Genomic DNA, 26,081 nt, shown 5'->3' on the forward strand with positions numbered 1-26,081 from the left:
TGAATAATGGATGCACGAGATATTTAATGATAAAAATGAAAAAAAGTTCTTTGCGCACTGTAGATATGTTCACACATTTACGCACTGCAACGAACTGGGCAGAGGAAGGTGGATGCTGGGTGAGCTGAGCTCTCACAGCGCAAGGCGTCGATATTAGCGGCGGAAAGAAGCACTACTTGGAAAAAGGCGCGCAATACAAAATCTAACTTATGAACATTTTTCGACATGTGCGCAACGCGCAGACATGTTCGTATGTACCGTTGTTCGTCACTCCAATGTTCGTAAGTAGGGGAGCGTCTGTATACTACGCAGTTATACGCATGCACCCTCACGTAATTTGTCGTATCCTCATTTTTTTGCTCTATTTGTCCAGGTGTCAAACATCCGTGACTAAAGCACTTAACAGGACTCAATTATTAAGGTGCAATGTATTAATTCCTTATCTCATTCATTCACTTTCTAAACAGCTTATCCTCTCAAGAGTCGCGGGTGTGCTGGATCCTATCCCAGCTGGCTTTGGGCTGGAGACAGGGGACACCCTGAATCTGTGGCCTGCTGAACACAGGGCACAAGGAGATAGACAACCATTCACATCCACACTCATAGTGTCCCATCCCCTGACCATGCATGTTATTGTAATGTGGGGGGTAATTGGAGTACCTGGAAAAAACCCACACAGGCCTGGGGACAACATGCAAAATCCACACAGGAGGATCGACTTGTATTTGAACCCAGTACCACAGAATTTTTTAGATCAATGCGCTAACCACTCAGCCGGTGGGCACTCTAAATTTCCCCTTGGTACAAGCGTGAGGGTGAAGACTTGTTTGTCTCCTTGAGTCCGGAGATTGGCTGATAGGCTCCAGCACCCCTCACAACCCTTGTGAGGATAAACTGTTCGGATAAAATAATGCATTTTTGCATACTGCAAGTATTTCAATGGAGCCCGCGAGAGTCCTGATGCAAGATGGCTACAAGTTACTTACTCTGTCCCTGGACGTATATATGATATCAGGTCGTTCTTGTTCATTTCTAAAGTTTTTACAACAGCTGGCTGGAGAACATAAAATTCACTTCATTATTTCTGTTAAAGTAAGATTGCCCTGCTCCAAGGGGCGTGCTGACAAGCTATTGACTCACCGATCAGGTTTGTAAGAATAAAAGTAGAGATCTGTTGTTTGTTTGACTTTGGTGTGCAAAAGTATACTCTTTATTCTTATTATATATCCAACTTTATTTTACCCCCAAACCTACCCACCGCCCGGCCCCACAACCAGTGACATTCCTACGTCACCAGTACTGTCACTGTTACAATAGCCAATCAGAGCTCACCTGCAGAAAGAAGGCAACCAAACAAAGAGCAGAAAAAAGGGTTACTTTCAGTTTGTTTTTTCTTGTTAAATAGTAATAAATACATTGAGATGCAGTGGTTCTTACTTTATCCTTTTCTCTTAAGCAGAAGGGTTAAAAAGTTTTTTTGTATTTTTTTTTTAAACTTTCTGTTTCTATTCTTTTTTTTTGTATTATTTATTTATTGATCTGTGTTGGATCTTTAGCAGCAATCCGGACCAGTTGTCATGGTGATTAGCAGCACAGAGAGGAGGAGCTGTCTGGAGAACAAGCAACAGGAGGAGGAGGAGGAGAGCAAGACCCCCGTGAGTGCAAGAGAGGCACCAGTGTCCTATCACCTACTCTTTCCTCCACCTGCCTCTCTCCCTCTCTATAGACCCTTCACAACTGGGCTGAGAGTGAGAGAGGGAGGACCAAAACATACAACAAAAATAATCCAAGTGTCTGACTTACACACATTTTCTGCAGAAAGGACATACAGATATATAGTGTATGTTTGTGTCTGTGTGGGTGATGTGACCTCCTCTTAATGCCGTTAATGAGAACATACTGATGTTGTAATCTGTAAACATGATAAGTGTGCTCTCCTTCCGCTTCCTTCACAACGGAGTGAAGCAGAAACACAAGGGTTCTCTACATGCTGTTCATCCTCCTCCTCCTCTACAGGCTCAAACAACCACTAGAACACACAACTCCTCAAACCACAGGGGGGGGGGGAATCAAATAATCTTAAGCAACAATAAAAATATTAATACAAACAAACTCATCACAATCATTCCTTTTTAGATGACAGTCGCAACAAAAGACAAAAAAACTAAAACTGGAAAAAAAGGAGTTTTCTCAGCATCCTCCTCCTCTCATGCAGTACAGACTGTCTCCTTCAGCACAAAGTTAATGTCTTTGTCTCTCAACTCCGGCTGTTTGTTTGTGTAGTTGTCGTAGTTGTAATTAAAATTGTATGGCTTTAGGGCATGGTTCAGGTTTTATCAAGAGTTGGCCGGTCCCTCGTCCGAGTCCGGCCTCCCTCTGCCCCCTGCCGCGGGGTTATTGTTGTTGGAAGTGGGATAGTAGTCCTCAGGGGGCGGGGCTTGGGGTCCGGGGGCGGCGGCGGCCGTCCGAGTCCGGAAGGCGGACAGTCCGATTGGCAAAGCGAGGGGTAGGGAGGCGGAGCCAAACTGCGACGCCTCCATGGAAGACACCGCCCCCAGGTGGTGCAGCCCTAGGGACACGCCCACATCCATGCTGTCACTCATTTGGGGCGAGGATCCCTGTTGGCCACCCGCTACGCCAATGCCCGTCTGTCCGCCCTGTCGCAGGCCGCGCCCGCCGTTCCCGTGGTGGGAATAGGTTGGGTGGGGGTGGTGGGTCTGGTCCAGGAAGTGGCGCTGGTGTTGTTGAGATGCGGCCGGCTTGTGGAGCAGCAACTGGGTGTACGCTGGGTCCTGACCCCCACCTCCACCATCACTGCCTGGCCACATCCTCATCTGCTGCTGGGATGGAGCCTGGAAGATGGCACAAAAGTCACTGTTTATTCTCCGCACTCATCTTCTATTTCTCATTAAGATTGTGTAGTCAATGAACTCAATCAATGCCAAAAAAGTATTCATATGTATTTAAGAATTTAAATAAAACACCTTCATATTTTTGTTGAAGTAGTTAGATGATATGATGGAAAATAAAGTCGACAACAATCTGATATTTGCCGATACTCGAAAATGTCTGTTGCAGACTCGATACAAGGGCCTTTGCCTGATTTAGTACATTCTGTACAAATTTTCCAGTATCAGTTCGATTTCAACTAAAACAAATTAGAATACAAAGCAGTTTCAATTTTGGTGACAATTTCGTTGCTAGAAAAAATGTCAGACATAAAAATATTCTTTAAAAAATGCAATAGAAATATAGTCCAGTTGTACCTCTACTGATGAATCCCTCTAGGTATGAAATGTACCGGTTACAAACCCTCTGATATGCAAATGACGATTCCAACATACAAAAACAAGATCCAAGTTCCGAAATCCCCAAAAACTTCAATGCATTTCCTGTATTATTTTATTTTGTAATTTTCCCGGTAACATTGCAGCTGCAGGAAAATGTAGAAATAGAATTCTCTTTCAAGGGGATCCAAAAACCAAGACAGCAGCACACAGTCAGCATTAGCCCATTGGAAAAAATAACCACCAACACTAATAACCCAAAATCAACTGAGCAACAGCAAAATCTAAATGCACATTTTGTTTCACTTGCACTTGGAGCCTTCCAGAACAACAACAACAACAACAACTGTCTTTTGATCGCCAGTTGTCATCACTGAGTTCTTCATTTCAAATTATTGGTGCAAATGAAATGAAAAAGCAGGCCCTGTTATCCATCGAGGAAAAACAAGATAAGTAAGTGGTATACGGTTGACTACAAGCAGCGCTGCCCTATTGAAGCAGAAGGAAGCATTAATGGCGACGACTACTTACAATGGCCTCGGAGTACTGAACGAGGAGATGGAGAGACTGTTAGTCCTTTGGAGCTGTATTTAACGCTAAGTCGAATTTGAATTCTGAATGTTGAGTTTGAATTCATTATTTGAAGTTGTTTAGATGTGTGTTTTTGTGCATGTGTTTGTGTGCTGAGGTTAGCTTCCCCATTTTATGTAAATGTTTTGAAAACATAAATTTAAAACATGTTACCCTGGGTTTTAACTGGTTAAGTTCATCCAACTTTTTACATTTTATTGGTAAATGGCCGTATGTGGGTAAATTTAGAGTTTCTCTTTGTGATGATGAAAATAGTCTGCTAACCAATGGTGAAGATGTCTTCAGTTGATTATTTTATTTATTTCATTTTTTACAACAACTTTTGGTTTGAAGGCAAATTCCTAAAAATAAAGATGCCTGTCAAAATTTCTGCAGGTTTTATTTTTTTACTTGTCATCGCGTAAAGACGGAGTTGTCTTGTCTTTATAGCAGAACAAAACAACAAAAATACTTTTAAAAATGATATTTTATATTCTTTTTATTAAGTAAGGTAACAGTTGTTTTCATATTTGAATGAGGAAAATTGTTTATTTACTTATTCACAGAAGTTTGAAGTTTCAAATTTGAAACAACAAATATGTGATAGTTATCGTGATACTTATCGATAGACTGATATTATTTTTTTATCGTGATAACAATTTTTGTCATATCGCCCAGTTCTAGTCTAGCCTTAAGGTACCGTGGACCAGTTCTCTAAGCAGCATGTGACAGCTTCCGTTTTCTTCCCGATTGTAGCAGTGACAAAACAGTGCCATGCATCTTTATACTAAGAAAAAAATGTTTGCACAGTTGCTCTTGAAACCTGCAGCTCCAAGTGACTTTCCCGAGTTAAAAAGCCATGCTATAGAGCTTATGTCATTGAGAAAACTTTATAAATCTCCAAAATTGCTCATTCATGTTGTTGGGTGAAGATTTTGACCCAGGAGATTTGGTCACACTTTGTTTTCCCATAATAAAGTAATAAAAGAATCAAACTTCATGATTTTTTTTTTTGCAACAAAGAAGTATCTGTTCCAATCATTTTATCAGAGGAAAACAGATTTGTTAAAATAATTGGAAATTCAAGAAAGCCATGACACTATGTTCTTTACAAGCGTATGTAAACTTTTGATCACCACTGTAAATACCGTATTTACTCATGTATAGGAATGCACACTGAAAGTTGCCTTGAAATTTTCGAATGTTGCATTTTCTCGCGTATAAACCGGCCCCCTGATTCCCAATTTTCACCTCCACATTCATGGTTTTAATAGGGAGTACAAATATGCTACTTTGAAGGCAAAATCGTAAGAAAAAATATTTCTGAGATACTGTATGGATCAAAAGCACATTGTTACGGTCAATATTTTAAGGAAGTTAATATGTCTGTCTTTGTAATTGCAAAATATCAAATTTTTAGGGCTAATCGCGCTTGGCGAAAAAAAAATGTAGACGGCAGCGCCCCGACCTCACTAAGATGGCCACACCCCAAAAGAGCAATGACGGGAACATTTTGCGTTTTTTGCAAGATACCTATTTTTTTTATGAATTTCATTTGCAGACTTCAAAATAAATTTTGTTTAGGGTTTTATATTTTCTCTATTTAGAAATGACCGTATCCACCGTATTCGCTTGGGTCATGACGTCACGACACCGTTGCGTCGTGACGTCACGGTGCCGTTTTGTCGTGACATCATCGTGCCATGTTGGCACCAACATGCAGTTTCGTGCAGGTTGTTTTTTTATGCGCATACAAGCCGTACCCTCGATTCAGTCATCAAATTTTTGTACGACAAAAGCGGCTGATATGTGAGTGAATACGGTATGTGTTTGTGTGTGTGTTAGAGATTGTGGGGGGCTTGTACCTGAGGGCTGGTCATCTCATAGTCTGAATGTGTCACACCAGAGTTGTAATATCGGTTACTGTAGCGATAGTTGCGGTTGTCATTGGAGGAACCACTGGAGCCACCTGGAAATAAGAGCAGTGTTAATGGGGAGGAGGGGTGGTCAGTGATTGCAAAGTCAGAGCGCCGAAATTAAGCTATTCACCATCAAAGGGAACCCTTAACAAGCAGCTGTGACAGGTCGTAAATATTAGATGAGGCTGCTGTCGGTACGCACTTAGATCCTGATGAGACCTTAACGATTGTGAATTGAGTCAGTTATGAATGTTCAAACAAAGTGTGCGTATTGCAGTGGTAACACTGCAATGTCGCGGTACAAACAAGACATTTTACAGTCCCGAAGGAAATTAACAGACTGGATCCAGTGATAATTTTACAATTGGCACACTGCGAGTCCCAGGGATTCGCTTGTCTGAAAACTGTGCGTCCCAGGAAACTTGTCACGAGTCCCAACATACTACGGATGCAAATAAAACATAAACAACGATATATAAACATTCGGATTTAATTTATTTATTATATGGTTTAGGGTTAGGGTTTATTTATCATTGTACTAGTCTTTCAGCTCGTAGATCCTCCTCTCTTTGCAGCCTTTCCACTTTTCCAGGGCCTTTTGATGGTTCACACTTTTAGCCAGCTGCACTACCATCAGTTTGTGCTGAGTTTCCACTTGCAGCCTGTTTCTTTTCTTTGTGAGGATTCTGTTCTGCACAGAAAAACCTCTCTCACAGCCATTCGTGCATTTAGCTGCCGCAATCAATCCATTTACCTGCTTGTTATCCGTACAAACAGCACAGTACATCAAATTATTTTCCTCGTCATATCGTAACCACGCGAAGAGCTGCAACCAAGTCTTTTGAAATGTGCGTATTTTTCCTTGCTTACCCCGTTTTGCTTCATGATCATCGATCGAATCTTCTGCAGTTCTTTTCTTACTAGTTGTATTTTTAACTGCGAAATAACAATCCAGACTGTTTTGCTTTTTCTGAAACATTTTTTATCTTTCTTACACTATTACGAAACTCTTGCTATCGCATCCTCTCCTTCGTCTGCTAGCGTCTGCTAGTCTCGTTCACGCGAGAATTATTTCGCAAAGATTATGTGGAATAAATTGGTTTGCTATCGGATATATATGTGTTTTGGTTTTTTTTTTTGATAAAAATTTCTTTGCGTCCGAAAAAAGCACATTACTTGAAATTGTGCGTCTGGAAGAAAAGCTGTGCGTATCAGACGCAGGACGCAGAGGTAACGAGAACACTGACTGGATCAAATCTTACGCTCAGGCGATCTACCAGCAGTACCTTGGCGATCGACGTAATGAGCACTCCGGATCTACATTATGTTTATGCACCCTGTAGTTGACTAGTTACAATGAAGTGTGAGGAGTGGGAAATAGGAAGGTGTGTGTTTACCAGAGCTAGAAACAGAACTAGTAGTAGAGGTTGAATGGGAGTGGTCCATGGCAGGAGAGGTGGATGTTGATGAACTCGTGTTTGTTCCTTCGTCTGTGGTCTTTTTGAAAAAGTTGTGCTGCAGGGCGTAGAATGGTGTGATGCGGCTTTTGGGGTCATAGTCCAGCATGCGCAGGATTAGGTCTGCAGGATGACAAATCGAAAGCAGGATGATTAAAGATTCCAAGTATTTGGAAATTATAATATTCTAAAAAAAAAATGGTAAGAATGAAAATACAACATTTGTCAAGATCAAATTTTTGTGATTATACACACAACAAATTGTTATATTTCATGAAAAAGAAAATTTATATTCAAAAAGTCACTTTGTTTGAGGTCAGCCACCTCATAAAACCCACAAAAACAGGATTTTGAAAAAAAATGAATACTGTTCACTATGCTACATCACAACTACATTATCCACTATGATACTACATTATAAAACCTAATCACATGCATTATTTATGTTATATTGAAAGCACAGTGTTCTCTTAACCACTATTGATGAAAAATAGTGCCCTCTGGTGTTACTAAGGTAAATTTAAGCATGAACATGAAAAGGAGTCAAAAAGGTGTAATTTCAGATGAGATTCCTTTAACAACAACAAAAAAACCCTGAACTCATATATGAGTAAATATTGCAGTACCTTTCCACTCGCATAACAGATGTGAAATGATTCTCAGTATAACTATATAGGACGTGGAGCTGGGTGATATGACAAAATTCGTTATCATGATAAGAAAAATTATCAGTCGATATTCATAATGATCACAATTACTATCATATCTTAGTCTATAACCCTAAAGTTAAATTTATTGAAACTACAGTACCTAATTGGCTCTAATTATTGATCACACATCGGTGCCAATTTATTGAAATATAAACCTTTACTTACCGCTACCTTTACTTATAAAAAATACATATAATTAAAATTGATTAAGATTTACCTTTAAATTTCAGGTAGTCACAGGGAGCATGCCCTGGTTCACCTGCTCTCCGTCCACCTGGACCACCAGTCTCTACACCCAAGACCTCATGAAGACGACGGGTGGCTGGCGGCTTGTACTCCTAAAGAGAGACAGATGGCAAGTGTAGATGCCAATGATAGACAATGAAAATGTAATTGCAAAATGCGTATTTAATCACTCTAGAACTACGTTTACATGGACATTTTCATTCAAATTAAAAGTCTGATTGGAATAAAAATGCTTCATGTTACACTCGATTTTGTATTCGGTATATTCTAACCCAATCAAGCCTGTTCCAATCAAGATCCATTCTGAACAAGAGGAGAGGGGTGGTTTATTCATTCCGTAATTTTCCGAACCGCAAGGATCATGGGGGGGTAGGGGGGGGGGGGGGGGTGCTCGAGCCTATCTCAGCCCACTATGTGCACAAGGCTGGAGATACCCCTAATCAATGGCGAGCCAATTATATATATATAAATAATATTTATTTTTACTTAAGTGCTGAGTCCTAGTAGCAGGCGAAGGGCAGGAAGTGGCTTCCCCCGAGTTTCAGCGTGGATTTTCAAATTTTTCTGAACTTACAAAAATATTTTAATTGAAAATAAAATTCCCACAGAAAAAAATCTGCGATGTAGTGAAGCCACGAAATTCGAGGGAATACAGTAATTCCTCGAATATATAATTATTGCAGTATATTGCCGTAAATATATTTTCAATTGGGAATTCACAATGTAAATATATTTATGTTTATGCGGAAAAATTATCAATTATTGGTCGCCGAACCAAAATTATTTCCAATAATTTTTCTTGGCCATTTCCGTCATTAGCGAGAAATTTGCAAATGCATGCACGCAAAAAACACGCCTGCATGCACATTGCTCGCATTTCTCCATAAATTCAAGGTCAAATGCTGTGTGCGCTGTGCACGCACGTACTTAGAGCTTGTTGACTGGCTCATGCATTTCCCAACATCGACCGCATGCTTTGAGCTGTACACCACTAATTGCGAACGTTATTCTGTACTCAACATAGACCAAGATGAACGAAGCGCTGGTGAGACTCCATTTTGGGATTGTGAGTTTGTCTCTTGTATCGTATCATCCAATGCTGTTTCGGAAAGTGCCCCATAGTTTTCTATTTTTTCATATATATCTACAACCGCGGACACAAAAAACACAATTTTCTTCTTGATTTCGGATGGGAACTTGTAGTTGTGGTCCCAGGGGTCATCAAAATGTTATTTTTGGGGTTTAAATAAAAAGTTGCACTTTAAAAAAAACATTTTTTTCAAGCTAAGCGCCAATATAATTTTTGCCCATTTATTGAAATATATTTTGATTAATTCCTTAAAGTGGTGTACCGAGGGATTTTGCACTCCGGAGCACGGTGCGCCCCCGTCAATGTCAGAACTCAATTATAAAGGTAGCGAAATGTGATACATTTCCTTGAAACTTAACGAGTAACACAAACATTTTCTTAATAATTTTAAATTATCCTTTTCTATAGTGAAAATTTTAATATATTTATTTTCTGCAGCCAAAATTAAAATATATTTATTTTGCGAGACAAATATATTTCAGACCCAAAAATGTATATTTTTCATGCCCCGGCCTGAACACATCCAAATCGTATCAATATTTTTGGTGTGCATGAAAACAATGTCTTCAATCATAAATATAATCGGAACGCTCATTGGATGAAATAAATTGTGTTTATGTAAATGAGCCAGGAGGATTCTGAATCAGTAAAAAAAGATTCCGTTTTTCCTCCTCATTGTAGAACAAAATAGTTTTCCAGCTTTGGGGATTCTTCTGATTTATTTTATATGTTAAAACATTTTCACTGATTATTTCCTTGATAGTTCTTTTTTTTTTCAATTTGATATGTTAGACGTACATTTACACAAAATGCCTGTTTAAGTATTTTGTATGTCACTGTAGAAGTACAGCAAAGACTGAACTATACACCGGTTAAAATGTGTTGGGACTGAAATATGAATTGTATTCTTATATTTACTCTTGCACACGTTTGCACTTTTTTGAATTTTAGTCACTAGAATATAATTTTATTGACACCTATTGGTTAAAGCGTGCAATACACCTATTTTTGTACACCACCCCTTCCTAGATTTTTCATTCATCTTGCATGCTTTGACTAAGCAGCAACATGTGCCATCATCCTCAAGAATGGAAAAAAAGTACAATGAAAATTTAAAACAGCTTGAATATTACGTGTTGGGGTAAAAGTGTAAATGGATCTGAAATGGTTTACCTTCTTAACATCCTTGTTCTTCTTTACTGTCCACAGGCCATCTGACAGCTTGTCAAAATACTTCCTGGCTTTAGGAGCTGCATCTAACATGTGGCTGGGAGGAACCCCCAACACTTCAACAATTTTGTTCATCTGGTCAACCTAAACAGGGATGCACACTTTACGTATTTAACCATATACTGTGACAGGTATTTTGCATCTTTCAAACAACATGTTATAAACAAGTTGATAATTTCTGTGATTGTTCTGTGGCAAAAATTAATTCTTCAGAAGTAATGGTAAAATAAGGTTGAAGTAATGTGGTTTTACCTCATTGGAGCCACTGAAGAGAGGCTCTCCCGTGTGCATCTCCACCAAAATGCAACCCAGAGACCACATGTCAATCGCCAGGTCGTACGGCATTCCCAACAGAACCTCTGGGGAGCGGTAAAACCTGCTCTGGATATATTGATAGATCTGATGGGAAGATGCAAATAACATTTGAATTAGTTCCCCAATTAAGGTACTGAATACAAAGAATTTTTAGAGTATGTTCCAAAACACGGGCGGCCCAGTGGCGCAAGCGGTTAGCGCGTCGGTCTTACAGCTCTGGGGTCCTGTGTTCAAATACAGGTCACGTCTCCCTGAGTGGAATTTACATGTGCTCCCCGGACCTGCGCGGGTTTCTTCCCACATTCCAAAAACATGCATGGTAGGCTGGCTGACCGGACCCTCTAAATTGCCCCTACGTATGAGAGTGAGTGTGCGTGGTTGTCTGTCTCCTTGCGCCTTGCGATCGGCTGGCCACTGATCCAGGGTGTCCCACGCCTTTGACCTGGAGTCAGCAGGGATAGGCCCCAGCACCCCCCGCGACCCTAATGATAAAGCGGTTCAGAAAATGAGAAAATCTTCAAAAACAGATGACAGTTTCACTGGTACTATGCTCAAATCATTCATTCATTTTCCATACCGCTTATCATCCCAAGGGTCACGAGGGGTGCTGGAGCCTATCCCAGCCAACCACGGCAGGGGACTGCCTGAATTGATGGCCAGCCAATCACAGAGCACAAGAAGATGGATAACCATTCACGCTCACACTTATACATGGGGACATTTCAGAATATTCAAACAGGCCAACCACGCATGATTTTGGGATGTGGTAAGAAACCAGAGTACCCGGGGAAAACCCATGTAAGCCCGATGATAACGTTCAAACTCCACACAGGAATGCCCAAACCTGGGATTGAAACCCTCGGTCACAGAACTAACCCACGCGTCCATCGGGCCGCTATGTTTCAATCAATTAATTGTTATTTGTCATTTGTGCTCACCCTCTGCCCGAGCTGGCAGGATGACCCAAAGTCAACGATCTTGATGGCAGATCTCTTGGGGTTACACAGAAGGATGTTTTCTGGCTTCAGGTCGCAGTGGATAATTGACAGTTCTGGAGTGGCTAGGAATAACAACGCTGTGGACAAAGAATTTAAATTGTTAGCACTCCTTCATTCATTATCCGAGCCATTATCCTCACAATGGTTGCCGGAGAGTAGGAACATGGGTTTTGTTAGAAATTCTTCTTGTGAAATCCTTATTTACAGGCATGTTATCCCTTAAAAATATGAGGGGGCATACTGAATGTTTACATTGTGAATTCAGCTTACTCGACTGAAATTGAAGCAAATAAATAAAAAGTAAATCATAGCTTAACAATATTACAAATGAATTGTTTCAAGAAATTCCAAGATCAAATCATGACAATCCTAACCTACCTGCTAATAGCACTTTAGATTTATTTTCACCGTATACAGCAGGGGTGGCCAACCAGTCAGAGACCAAGAGCCACATTTTTTACTGTGTTACCGCAAAGAGCCACATTTTTTACTGTGTTACCGCAAAGAGCCACATTTTTTACTGTTACCGCAAAGAGCCACATCACACACATACCTTTGCTCAGCCAGATTTATTGTAAATGTCACACACCAGCATAGTAATGACATAAATTGACTCCTACAGTACTAACAGCACAGGCCAGTCATTATCAACAATGAACATTGTGTGCACTGTCTCACACAGACAAACTCTCAGTTCAACCAAGTCCACAAACAAAAATATAATAATTTACAATAGCGTTTTTCTTTTACTATGCATGTTACTTAGTGGGACTTCTGTCATAAAATCAGAGCCTATTTTTGCGCAACATTCGCTCCTTGTGAGCTGTCATTTATTATGAATGGCTTTTAACTAGCGCGCCCACCACGTGGGTGTACACCTCGCTCTCCTATTGGCTGCTCCCGGCTGAGCACTCTCGCCTTGGTCTGCCTCGCAGGGGGTGTGGCTTTTTCAGCCGACGCTCGATCTTTGGGATACTTTTTGTGTGCGCGACGCCGTTCATTGTCGCTTCTGGTTCACGGGAGCTCTCCCACTCTGTTAAAAACGTTTACTCAAATGACTTTGCTCCTGCTGGGAAACTTTGAGGTATTTTCATCCCAAGCACATGCGCATTGGACGAAAATACCGTATTGAACTCAAGCGAAGCGCACACGCAAATAAAAATAAAACACAAATACAAACTTTGATATGGACGTAAGAGCCGCATGAAACCGGGCAAAGAGCCGCATGCGGCTCGCGAGCCGCGGGTTGGCCACCCCTGGTATACAGTATAACAAATTGAAGGTATTGACCATTCATTATCACCTCTAGCCAGTATTTTTCTCAATACTGGGAACCGTATTTTCTTTCCTCAGTAAGAATGCCAAATGCTGGGTATAGGAACTTCATGTATGAAAGAGATCCAAAGAGATCTACTGAGTGCTAATGTAATGTGTGAGTTCCGTATTAAACAACTTGCACAAAAAGCTTTTCCTGTCTTGCAAGACAAAAGAAAAGTATTCACTTTCTCTCAGGGAGTCTCCTGGGGAGAAGGTCAGATTCAAACTGCAGGACAAAATATGTAACCAATAGCTCACTGAGAACATTCAAAACTCTAAATAAAGTTTAGGTTTTAAAAAATGTGCTCGTTGGTTTAACGTATTTATGTTGTATGTCAATCATCATGGAATCATTCCAATCGTCACCCGTTGTCAACACCAGGTTTTTGTCTAGAAAACATTTGTTTCAATTTAATTAAAAGTGACAAACATGTTCTTCTAGGAATACCCTCATGGGGCAATTCAATATTTTGCCCATTACTGTGACCCTCCCCTCCCTTGCTTGACATTTTGCCTGACTATATTTTTAGGCTGAGCAACGGGCCAAAAGCCAATTGGCTGATAGAAACACTAGTGCACTCACTGCCCCGGTCTGTGTAACTGGAGGTATACATGCTCTGGAATATGACCTACCTGTACAGAGCTGCTGTGCAAATTTCCGGGTGAGGTTAAGGGAAACACCTCTGAAGTTGGTGTTTCTCAACAGATCATACAGATTGTAGCTCAACAACTCAAACACCAAACAAAGATGGTTCCTAAACATAAAGTGACGCTTCAAGTGGACTACATAAAGACACACACACACAAACACAGAAGAAAGACATAATATTGAGTTACATGAAAATAAAGTCAGGCAGACACAGTACAAAATATCTGCCCCTGAAATTCAAACAGAATATTCGTTAAATTTTAGGTAACAATTAAGGTTTTCTTATAATATAGTTTTATTACCAGCATGAATATACTAAATATTAATTTTCATATAAGTTGTATAATTGGATCATATTTGCATGCTGCTAACCACCAACCAAATGGTGCAAATGCATAAAATGACAACAAATTATGGAATCAAAAGTTTAGGGATGTGCCTAACCCTGCTGAGTTCACTTGTTTTTTTTTATTGGGTCGACGAAAAAAATAGCTATCACACAATTACAGTCTTACGTCTACTTATGAATGTTTCTTGGTACGAAGGTTTCAGGTTACAAGATTAATTTCATACAATTATTTATTTTAAGACATTAATAAATCAATTCCTTATAATTTCTCTCATTTTTGTGTTTTCTCCCATCTTTCATACAAAATTGGGACACTGACCAATTTCAAAGGGTTCATTTGGTAGTTGTGTGAGGACTGTGGAACGAATTGGAGAATTTACATATAAATTGGACAATGTGCTTTCGATCTCACCTATGTAATATTTCATCTCAGTATCATGCTTGTTCATGAGCTCCAGCAGTCGAAGTTCAATCTGTGCCTGATTTAGAAATGCCTTTTTGTTCTTGATGATCTTGATGGCGACCCATTCTTGCTCATGGTGGTCGTAGGCCTTCACCACCTGCATACACATTGCAAATATGAAGTGGCTAGAATTAGCTTAATTGCTTACACAATCTTAAAGGGATTGGCTATGATAAACTTTCTGAAGGAATGTGGAATTTCCGCCCGTTTTATAAGCAAGAATTGTACATTTTCCCAAGTTAATTTTTTTATTAATCTCTCACCTGTCCAAAGGAGCCCTTTCCTATCAAAGAGTCAATCTCATAGCGGTCCAGCCACTTTTCTCCATTTTTGACAATGTAATCATAATTGTCGTCATCATAGCCGTCGTTGTAGACTTTTCTCTCCTTTTTTGTACTGCTATCTTCAGGGGGTACCTGCTGGGCCCGCCGCTTCTTCTTAGTATAATAAACCTGTAGACAAAGTGAACTCAGCATCACTCAGAAAATTAAATGACAGAAATCGTTTCCCTCAGAACTAGTTATTTTTTTGGGCAAGCGCTTATATAATACCATATGAAGCAAATTGATTTTGAATAAACTTAAATTAAAGCTTTTTATTTTCAAAATGTGCATTAGCTAAATTTTTATCCAAGTGGTGATTTTTCCTTTAGCTTTTTAATGCCTTCAATATTAGTGGTAACTCTGAAAGCAAAATGGCCATTTACAAATGACTCTTTTCAATTTAAAATGTCCTTACACAGAGATGTGATAGTGTGTGTTCCCTTCCTTACTTGTGATTAGAATGCATTTTTAAATATACTTTTTGATCGTCAAGCCATTTTTAACAAACACGACCCGTGTAAATACGACCGGAAAAAAATGTGCCATGTTATATTTACTGTGTATCTGCATTCCTCACAATCCCACATATCCTAAAACATTACTCATGACCAACAAATATGAATCAGGAGTAGACACAAGAAAACTTAGAGAGGTGTTAGAAGGGTATAGGCATAACAAATTTTTTTCTTCCTGGTTTCATACCTCATTGATGTGCTTGTATGTTTTGATGAGGTCTACAGAGAGTTTCCGCAATGGGGCACTGGCAGGGTCTCTGAAACTAGGGGGTATCCTCCGCTGAAGTATGGTCATATCAGACAGCACCTGCCAAAGATGCCAATATGTTATCAGCAAAGTTTAACTACAGTGAAGGAAGTATAAAACATATAGTAAACGTCTTTGCGACAAACATTTATTCATCATCCATGTATGGGTTGCAGGAATTGCTGGAGCCTATCGCAGCTGACTTTGGTCAAAGGCAGACTAAAATCTAAACTGCTCACCAGTTAGTCGTAGGACACACAGAGATACAACCATTCTCACTCACAATCATACCGCCTCCGAGCAAGAATCAATCCCGTGCTTGCCCTCAACATTTGTGGCACAGTGAGGTTTATCCTAGAGGCAGAGTACTGGATATAGGATTTCAACGTGTAGGATCAACTGGGTAAGAGCACAATTAATTCGGTTTACGACTACCTTACAGCCATAAAAAGTAGACAAAGTTTGTGCATGCCTCCATACTCAGACAACATTTAGTCCTCTATCCAGGTTCTTCACAGAGAGTTTACGTAATGTGGAAAGTTACAAATATGAAAGAGAAAGCGGTGCCTTAACATAGATTAAATGGTTAGGCTATTAAGTCACGTCCTACAGTACAACATTAGGAAGTAGATCATTTTTTTGCACAATAACACATGGGATTCTTACAATTTACACTTGGAGATGAAAAAACGTGGAAGTGTAAATATTCGGCGTGGAAAAAAAATAACACCACATCCAGAGATTCAAGATTCCCTAATCAGGGGAGATACAGATGTTGTGAAGGTTTACCCATGAAGAAGATGAACACACTTCGAAAGGACCTTAAATGCAGTGGTTTTCAAAACCAATATGTGGGTGGAACTAGCAAGGAAGCTCTGACAGCGTGCTCACAGTTAATTTACACCATTGGACAGGTTAAGTTTTAACAAACTAATTACCTTAAATAAAACAAATAAATCAAAACCAGCATCTAACTACAGCCATTGTAGCACATTGTGCATTAACACACGTGAATATATATTGCCTTAGGACAAACAATCTTAGCTGTGTGTTAATTTTTCAGTTGCCATTTTGTCATTTAACGGTTCATGTCTTTAAGCAGCAAACAAGCTTGTTCCTTGTTGTCGTGGAGACATGTCTTCCATGCGGGCAGTCGTAACTATTCAAGATAACGTTGTAACAGTACAAGAAAACAGATTTAAAATGGGTCAAAATTTCTGAGCCAAATACTTCTGGCCAAGGTGAAAAAAAAAACATAAAATCCAGCAGCAAAGTGGCGGGCACTCTAAACATACAAACTCCTGTGACGCGAGTGGTTAGCACGTCGGTCTCACAGCTCTGAGGTCCTGGGTTCAAATCCGGGTCACGTCCATCTGTGTGGAGTTTGTATGTTCTCTTCAGGCCTGCGGGCATTTCCTCTGGGTACTCTGTTTTCCTCCCACACTCCAAAAACATGCATTGTAGGCTGATTGGACACTCTAAATTGCCCCTAGGTATTGGTGTGAGTGTGCATGGTTGTTAGTCTCCTTGTGCCCTGCGATCGGCTGACCACCGATTCAGGTCCCCCGCCTCTGGCCCAGAGTCAACTGGGATAGGCTCCAGCACCCCCCGTGATCCTAAGGAGGATGAAGCGATTCAGAAAATGAGAGCAGAGGAGAGATTTTACTGGCTCATCCGTCAAGTCTCTCACGTCCACCAACTCTACATTGTATTGTATCATTTTATTATTAAAAATCATATCATCAGTTATTTGTTACTCTGTTAGCCGATGGTAATTTACAAACAATTAAAACATGTTTTTCCATTGTAATATCCTGTTTTTGTCAGAGGGTGGGAACGAATGGATTTGTATTCAGTTCATTCCTATGGGAGTTGACTATTTACATGATGAAACGGTACATAACAAGAACAATTTTACAAAGCTTGAAAGTTGAAGTTATTGAACTTAATATTAAATAAATATATATTTCATATTCATATAATCCTAATGCAATACTTCCCAACATCTGTGCCGCGGCACACTGGGGTGCCGCGAACAATGGTCAGGTGTGCCGCGAGAAATTGCAAGAAGTCATACAATGTAATATTCAGAGAGAAAATTGAATATGAATATAGAATATAGATTGAAATTGAACTATTATAAGGTTAAAATCAAAATACGATGAATGTTAAATTCTAGAGTATACTATTACAAGATTATGAATGTAAAACAGTCTTTTTGTTATTCTTTTTCTCGAACATGAACCGGAAGTTATTTGGTTTCTAAAGCATCAACTTTTGCCGATGTAAAGTCTGTGAGAGCACATTTATTTTTGCGTAATATTGGGAGATTCAAGTAATATTTGGAGAAAAGTCATTAAATAATGCGAGCCGGAAGTTGTTCAGGGTCCGCAGACATCAACTTTTGGTGACATTAGGTCAGTTTGAAAAATGTCATTTTGGAATAATTTTGGAGCTTTATGTGATTGCTGCTGATGAAACTTTGATGAGAATGACTATTGTTAATATAGGCCACATAGTTTTAAATTAAAATATTTTCAGATGGTGGTGTCCCGTGAGATTTTTTTCAATGCAAAAGTGTGCCACAGCTCAAAAAAGGTTGGGTAACACTATCCTAATGTACCTGCTGCTGTTCGGCCATGGAGTGGATGGAGCTGAAGGAGGGGTGCGTATGTGTGTGCTGGCTGGTCATGGCTGGCTCAGCGAGGGAGAAGCCCTGGGCAGTAGAGGAGGAGGAGGAGGTGGAGGTGTGTGGACATCCTGAGCTGCTTACACCTGATGAGACAGAAAGACAAAAAACATGTTCAAATACGGAATTCTAAAAATGATGATCATTTAACGTCCTGTACAGTTGCTTCTCTTAAAAATGTACGTTCTGCTTTTAAAAAAAGTTTAGCCGACAAAAAAAGGAAAGCCACAGGTATTCCTCATAGAGTCAATCAATGTATAGGTACACTGAATACCAATGTTCCTAAATCACGAACAATTGTTTTGAATTGGTTCTTTTGCCGGGAAAGTGCACCAGGTGGAGTACCACCAACAATTTCGTCATACGCTCCTGCTTATGATGAAAATAGGCTTTTGATGATTCAATGATGATGATAAAGCCCATGTCTGAACAGTCCATCAGCTACAGCATATGCCATCAAAGTACCATATTTTCACACCTTTAGGACACACTGCCAGTTGCAGGTGTATTTTCTGTTTTTTTGGTAATAAAAAGGAGCATTGTTGGAATGATAGCATGACAAGCAAATTAGCATGTATAATAGCATATGTTTTAAAAAAGGTAACAGGAGCAAAAATGAGTTTGATTTTGTTTTTTTGATATAATGTGTATTCGCGAAAATATAAGTCAAAGTATTCAAACTTCTTTGAGTGCGCCCTATAGGTGTGAAAATACGGTAAGATAGGACATAACACAAATAGGTTTAGTGGACTTAAATTATGTCATAACGTTGTATGAGTTATGCAAATTGTGAATTTACACACTGGAATAAGAGGTTCCCCTGCTAATGGTAAAAATAAATAGTATTGCACTGTAAATGCAATTTACTAACTCGCTTAGTGAGGGAGCAGATAATATTTGGTTGTGTCTCCATATATTATTAAAAAAACAAAAAAATGCAATTCTGATGAAATTTCATAGTTATGCTTTGAACTATGGGTAACTTCCTACTCAACTCATGTTTCAGCGCTGATGACGGCTTTAGAAGCCCAATCCATTTTCACTGGAAGGTTGGGTGGACCATTTGCCAATTAAAGAATGCCCTAACATATAAAAATGTAAGACATTAAGCATAGAATTTAAGGACTAGCTTGTAAAAATATATTTCTTTATTTTATTGAAGAGTTTTGGCCAGCATGGAACGTTCTGCTACCATCCAAGCAGGTCATGGCAAACATAGCAGGCTAAACTGGGGCTTGGAAAGGGAACATTGGATGCCAGAATTAGATCTACCGACATCTAGTTTGTAATGGAGATCTGTTGGTCTTTAACAACTCAATAAAAGTTAACCTAGTGGGAAAAGTTGGATTCACAAAGACAAAACAAAAAATGTATTAAGTATATATAAAGCTAAAACTAAGGCTAGATGTTCAGATATCATGTAGGATAATTCTAAAGGTCTTTGCATTCATCTTCCTTTACCCACACACCCCTTTCTCCTAAATAGTTCAGTTGTTAAATAGTGATATGAAGTAAAGTGAATTTTGATATTCAAAATCATTGCGCTGCGGTATGAAGAAAACTGTTTTCATGTTGTGAGTTTGTATGATAAGACAGAGAAATAATTATCCATTACTGTCAGTAAAAGTTGTTGTGGTGCTCTGGGTCCTGGCCTGATTACAGACATGACATGAGGAAAGAATATCTGCCTAGTACTGAGAAATCAGCACCGTCTCTTTAAGAAGCTGAGAAGCACTCACAGAACTTCGTGATGCTGACATCTTCCTTCTTGTGCTGTCATTGGTTGGTCCGCTCTCTTTCTCCATCAGCTGATTTGCTGTTGGTATCTAAGGGTTGGCCGGCCAGCACTCTATAAATAAACTCTGTGCTGTCTCAGCAACCAGCCTACAACACTCATTAGCTACTTCTCTTCCTCCTCTTTCCTGCTTCTGAGCAGCAGGTTGATACACTCTCCCATAGCATAACCAAACCCACCTCGTTCCCTACAAACCCCCCTTTTTCTTTCTTGTCATCTTTCATTACCCTTATTTCTTAGTCCAACCTAATTTATACATCCAAATACTTATGTAAGCCCATACACCAGGTATTCATTCTTCAAATCAGTTCGTCCTTCTGTCTGATTCTTCTCGCTCTCTCTAGTTTTCTGAACCGCTTCATCCTCATTAGGGTTGCGGGGGGTGCTAGGGCCTATCCCAGGAGACGGACAACCAAACATACTCACACCCATACGAAGGGGCAATTTAGAGTGTCCAATCAGCCTACCGTGCATGTCTTTGTAATGTGGGAGGAAACCGGATTACCCGGAAGAAACACACAACAGTTTGATGTCTTCGTCGGTTTTGTGGGGATGACCAATGATGTAGCATTACACAGTAGAGGGGCAATAGTATATCGAAGTGGTGATATACGATTGCGGTGGTTTGTATCCCAAAAGGTTGTCGCCAAAAATGTATTTGTTATTTTAGAGTGTGTGTTACTGGAAACAATTCTGAAGACATTTCACGGGCACCTCCAGTTCATTTTGGTTATTAACAGGACATTTTTAACCTGTACATTTTGAGTCAGTTTCTATTAATTTTGCGACATTCTTTCAGTAATATTTTGAGCAGTGGTGGACGTTCGGGGCCTGCAAGTTCTCTGTTGGCCTAAAAAAATATCTGAATCAGACTGATGTAAATTATGTTATTTACTTATATAATATTTTAATTATATATAATTCCAAATTGCCAGTCAGCTTCCTTTTATTGCTTTCACCCTGGATGCACTGCTTCCAGATGTGTGTTTTCATATTGAAGCATCTCATCAATCACATTTCGGCTATTATTTGTTGCCAGGGTCAGAAATCTGCCTTAAGGCCGTCACAATCAGTTCTGCAGGCTCTGCTGCATAAAACAGATGTCGATAAAACTGTTGCTTTAACCAATCAGATTTTGAGTTGGCAACACCACAATGCTTTCTCACAGGCGTAGGGATACGTCACTGCCTTGTAGCAGGCGTAGGGATACGTCACTGCCTTGTAGCAGGCGTAGGGATACGTCATCGCTTTCACCAACTATGATAGGCTAGAGATAGCGTGGCCTAGAGCTACCAAACTGTATCTGGAGCGTGCTGCATAAGAAAATAAGTTGTTGTGTTGATATAATAGCGGTTTTGTCAACCAGCAATGGCTGGAGGAGGAGAATTGATTTGTATGCAGGTTTGCTGTCAAAGCCATTTTCAAGACAGACTTTTCAAGAAAAAAAGTTGGACATCATTAAGAAAGGTCGGACAACTCCGAAGCAAGCGGACCTGCCACAACCAGGAACAAACATTTTCAGCACTAAATCGATTAAAAACATTTGTTAGAAATACGATAGGACAGGCTCGACTTTCAGCATGAGCTTCGATGGCGATAGAAAAGAAGGAGGAAAGAAAGGAGGATGGATTTTGGTGAGTTAAATATGGCTATATTCCTATGTAATATTTCAATTGTGTGAGGTTATTATTGGTGATTTTTTGTGTTGTAACTGTAGCTGCAGTAGAGGTTTTATAGCCATAAAATAGTTTTTGAGGATTGGATTGATTCAGACAGCTGAAGTCGTCGTTAGGAAATTCACGGACCATCGCTTATGTTCAGTCACATGAAAATCAACCAGAAAACAAGAGGAAGTAACCTGAAGAGCTGCAATATTAAATCATGGGCTAAATTTAATGGTCATAGATGTCCAATCGATTTGAATGGGAGGGATGGCAGTGAATGACCAAATATTTTAACTCATTTCGATTCACAGCAGAAGATGGGAGAGCTTGTTTTTCCCTGTTTATTGAATGGTTTCATGGCTGAAATAAAGCCCCTTTAAGACCATCTTTTAAACATTATCCCAATGTTGAATATGTAAACCTTGATAAATGCACTTCCTTGAAGATTTAGGACACTCAAAAAATGGGTCCCACACGACCATTGGCTTAGCTAAATGATGGCTCAATGTACGATTGTGTGGAACTAGTTCACAACAATAACAAAAGTATCTCGTTCTCACCACAACTAATAAAGCTCTTTACAGGCCTATTACATTCTCTCCTACTTCTTAAAACAAGATAAGTGTGTTTTGTTGTGCAACAAGGGGAGTCGCTTGAGAGCCATCAGTAGACTGTGGAGTAGTAAGTACTAAACCACAGAAAGTACAGTTATTCCTTTAAATACTACTGTATTTGTGTACTGTTTTCTTGATTAAACTCCAAACTACTCACGTATATATTCCCAGAGATGCCAACCTTCGTCGAACCTATTTCAGGAGTACCCCTGTCCCATTTCCGGAGTTTATCTGGAGTGAATGCGATTCACGCAAAATCGATATGCGCTGAAGTCGCACAAAACAAATCTATAAGCCGGATGATTCACAATGCAGTCTTGTTACCAAATTCTTCCAATTTACAGTGCAGTTGAATGATGGCGGATGGTGTGAATTTCGCGACATTTAAATTGAAAGTTTGGTGCTTCTTGACATCAAATTTACAGAAAAGATAGGTATTTACATTCTGTTTAACAAATACCTTTTGATTTTTCAATAACACATTCCATTTATTAATTATTAATTGATTACTGTTATTAGCACCTGTTTGTTCAATAGCTCAATAGAGCAGCAAGCTAAAACATTAGCTATTTTAGGTAAAGAGATTAAATCACTCATCTATTAGGATTCCACATCTGTTTCTGGCCACCATAAAAAATGTCGACTCTCTATGATGCAGGGTTTGGACAAAAGTAATAGTAAATCACGCTTTATCTATTCCTGCCCCATGAAACACTGTTTTTTTTCCTGTCGTGACGGAAAGACTCGGTGAGACACGATGTTGCTGGACGCACTGACCCAAGACACCTTTCCACGTCATTTACAAACGTCATTTTGTGGAGAATTTTCGCACAGTACATCACGCTTTGTAAGAATTAGAGAATAGATAAAGCATGATTTATAGATCGCTGGATGTTTTATAACTCCCCTCACGACAGAAAAGAAAGTGTTCCGGGGAGCACCTACAAACTCGCTGGTGGAACAATCTGCCACACGGTGCGTTTCGAGCACATCATATAAAAACAACAATTCATAATCTGCTTTAAGATGTAACAAATAAAAGTTACACACTTAGAGAAAGTAAAGAAATTCAATGACTTGTCTATCAGGATCCAACAATCTTCTCTGGCCATTATAAAAAATTTCAACAATCTACGTTGCATGGTTTGGACAAATGCAGCGAGAGAATGTTAACATACACACACACATAAATCACGCTTCTTAAGGATTATTTTAAAATTTGCTCGGCGAATTGGACGGCAGCGAAGGGTAATTTTTATTTGGGGGGGGGGGGGGGTGGGGGTGTGGGGGGTTCAAGCCCCGGGCAACGTTATGCTGTCGCGCTTATTTGAAAATAAAAATTGCCCAGTGAATTGGACGGCAGAGAGCACCAGCAAAGGGTTTATTTTTATTTTTTATTTTTTTGAAAAAAATACGAGCCTCGGGCGACGCTACGGTGGATGGCACTTTGGCCGGCGAGAATGGTGGCACACTGTGGTGGAAGTTGAGATTCCATTAAAGTGGAAGGGGGATGACGTTCTTGCATTTATTCGAAAGCAGAGCTCCCTGGACAGCTAATTGACGGTTAGACGCCTCCGCCAGTGGTCCAGTGGCCCACGTCGGCCATCAGTGCATAACGGCGGCGAGCGAGGACTGCCCCACGACGTGAACGTGCATATCATCGTCATCATCATGTGTGGGAATGATGCTGCCTGGCTTCGTATGGTAAAGCCAGCTTTAATCAACAAGTCCTCATGCTTTAAAAAATAAGAATAAAGCCTATTATTTAGACTAATTTGTTCAGAAGAGACAATGGTGAATTTAAGGTTGTTTTATTACCTAATGTTTCCACCCCACGCTTAGTCAGACGAGTACAGTAATCCCTCGAATATTGCGGATAATGTAGACATAATGTAGAAAAACTACCATTAACTCGTTTTTTAGGATTTATATCAAGAGGAGAGGAACTATTTTCACCGTAAGTAAAGTATAAAGTATGTTTCTATATATACCATCTTTTCCAACACTATGTGCCTTATATATGGACCAATATTAAAATTGTTATCACGATAAAATAAAAAAATCAGTCGATAGGGTACATCATGTTCTGGAGGTCTCGCAACTACAGTAAGCAGCCTGCGACTTCATTTTCCCATGTGCGCGGTGCATGCTGGGATATGTCGTTCTTTTGTTAATACACCTAGTATGACTGCAAGCACGCCAATTCGGTGGTTGCCGTCATTCCCGGTGAATTGACAAAAGAACTCCAGCCACTAGATTGGCGTCAACAGAGCATTCAAAGCTAGACTGTTAACTATATATTATATATGGACCAATATTGATCCACAACAGGTCTCACAACTAGGGTAAGCAGCCGGAGACTCCATCTTCCCATGCGCGCGGTGCATACTGGGAAATATGGTTCTTTAGTCAAACCAACCGGTATGACGGCGAGCACACTAATTCGGTGTTTGCCGCCATTCCGAGTGGATTGACAGAAGAACTCCAGCTACTAGACCGGCGTCGGCAGATCATTCAAAGATAGACTGCGAACTATATATTATATATGGAACAATATTGAGCCGCAACGGGTCTCGCAACTACGACAAGCAGCAGCCGAGTCCATTATCCCCCTTGACAATATACACCACTATCTGCCTGCGGATCTTAAATGCCTGGGCTGATATATCAGTTTCAACTGTGGTTCGAGCTTTCAGGGAGGCAGTAGTTGTCAGTCAGCTGCTAGACAACCAAAGCGACACGATCTCGATTAATGACGACTTTGATGAGACGTTGCCGAGGTGACGGTTGCGCCATTCGCCCAGCTGTTCAATTCGGGAACTGAAGACGAGGACTACGAGGAAATCATAGATGAGGAATGAACTGATAAAGTGAGCTTTACGTGTTTCTTTTGTGTTTACAGTTGAACAAGGTTGGTTATATTCTGGGAGTAATAATGAGGGTGATCCTACTTCGCGGTTTTTCGTTTATCGTGGCCATGTCTGGTCTACATTAACTGTGATTTTTCACCCCAATACATTTTTTGTGGCACTTTACCTTTGTGTCAGAGTGCTTTTGAATACTTGGAAAGTTCTCCAATGTGAGATATTTGGTGGGTAAGTGTGGGGTTGGGTCATTCCTCAAGATAGTATGTATTTACATTTAAAAATGTATTTAAAAAAATTAAACTGGAGGTACTTAGCCTCAATTCACATTCCGGATTTAGATTGCAGTATCAAAATCACTTCACGAGTTAGGAAATTTTATTTTTTTGGGGGGAAAAAAAAGGTATGAATCCCTCTAAATTGTTCAGGAGAAAAGCATTTTCCATTGTTTGTTAAACTGAAGGATCTTTAAAAAAAATGTAAATCTCATGACAACAACAGCAAGAAAATGTTCCAGAAATATAGAAACAACGAACAGTAGGAAATGTTAAAATTTGATGACCCTCTAAAAGGTACAATTGGTGTTTAAGTGCCATAGTCAAAGTTGCCTATATTAACAGTGTGGTGATGATGAGTCAAAAATTAGTGAAAGGAATTTTTAGTTTGCAACATTCATAAAATACTAAGTTAATGAATAATAAAATAAAAGACGGGTGAAAAGACTCACTGTTTCTCACTAAATGTACATTATGAGACAGGTATTATAAATG

At 39.7% G+C, this 26,081-nt stretch overlaps 1 protein-coding gene and 1 long non-coding RNA gene across 6 annotated transcripts in view; one reads left to right on the forward strand and one right to left on the reverse strand.

The window, feature by feature from the left end:
• The first annotated feature begins 427 nt into the window (after window positions 1–427).
• LOC144199917 (uncharacterized) lies at window positions 428–2,065 on the forward strand. Of its 2 annotated transcripts, none has more exons than XR_013327006.1 (2): window positions 428–1,147; window positions 1,557–2,065. It is a non-coding gene; the product is annotated as an uncharacterized LOC144199917 (long non-coding RNA). The 2 variants fall into 2 exon arrangements; XR_013327007.1 differs by having other exon boundaries at window positions 1,560–2,065.
• The window catches only part of dyrk1b (dual-specificity tyrosine-(Y)-phosphorylation regulated kinase 1B), a 59,050-nt gene continuing 34,692 nt past the window's right edge, over window positions 1,724–26,081 (reverse strand). For all 4 annotated transcript variants that reach the window (XM_077721810.1, XM_077721812.1, XM_077721811.1 and 1 more), the window contains 12 exons: window positions 18,309–18,460; window positions 15,626–15,745; window positions 14,864–15,052; window positions 14,550–14,697; window positions 13,773–13,922; window positions 11,763–11,899; window positions 10,762–10,908; window positions 10,453–10,593; window positions 8,161–8,281; window positions 7,174–7,356; window positions 5,723–5,826; window positions 1,724–2,852 (listed from right to left, as the gene is read on the reverse strand). In XM_077721810.1, the coding sequence (XP_077577936.1) occupies window positions 2,337–2,852; window positions 5,723–5,826; window positions 7,174–7,356; window positions 8,161–8,281; window positions 10,453–10,593; window positions 10,762–10,908; window positions 11,763–11,899; window positions 13,773–13,922; window positions 14,550–14,697; window positions 14,864–15,052; window positions 15,626–15,745; window positions 18,309–18,377 (2,025 nt within the window). In that variant the 5' untranslated portion in view covers window positions 18,378–18,460 and the 3' untranslated portion in view covers window positions 1,724–2,336. The remainder of the gene's footprint in view (window positions 2,853–5,722; window positions 5,827–7,173; window positions 7,357–8,160; window positions 8,282–10,452; window positions 10,594–10,761; window positions 10,909–11,762; window positions 11,900–13,772; window positions 13,923–14,549; window positions 14,698–14,863; window positions 15,053–15,625; window positions 15,746–18,308; window positions 18,461–26,081) is intronic.

This window comes from Stigmatopora nigra, chromosome 7, assembly GCF_051989575.1.
Source record: "Stigmatopora nigra isolate UIUO_SnigA chromosome 7, RoL_Snig_1.1, whole genome shotgun sequence".
Lineage (NCBI taxonomy): Eukaryota > Metazoa > Chordata > Actinopteri > Syngnathiformes > Syngnathidae > Stigmatopora > Stigmatopora nigra.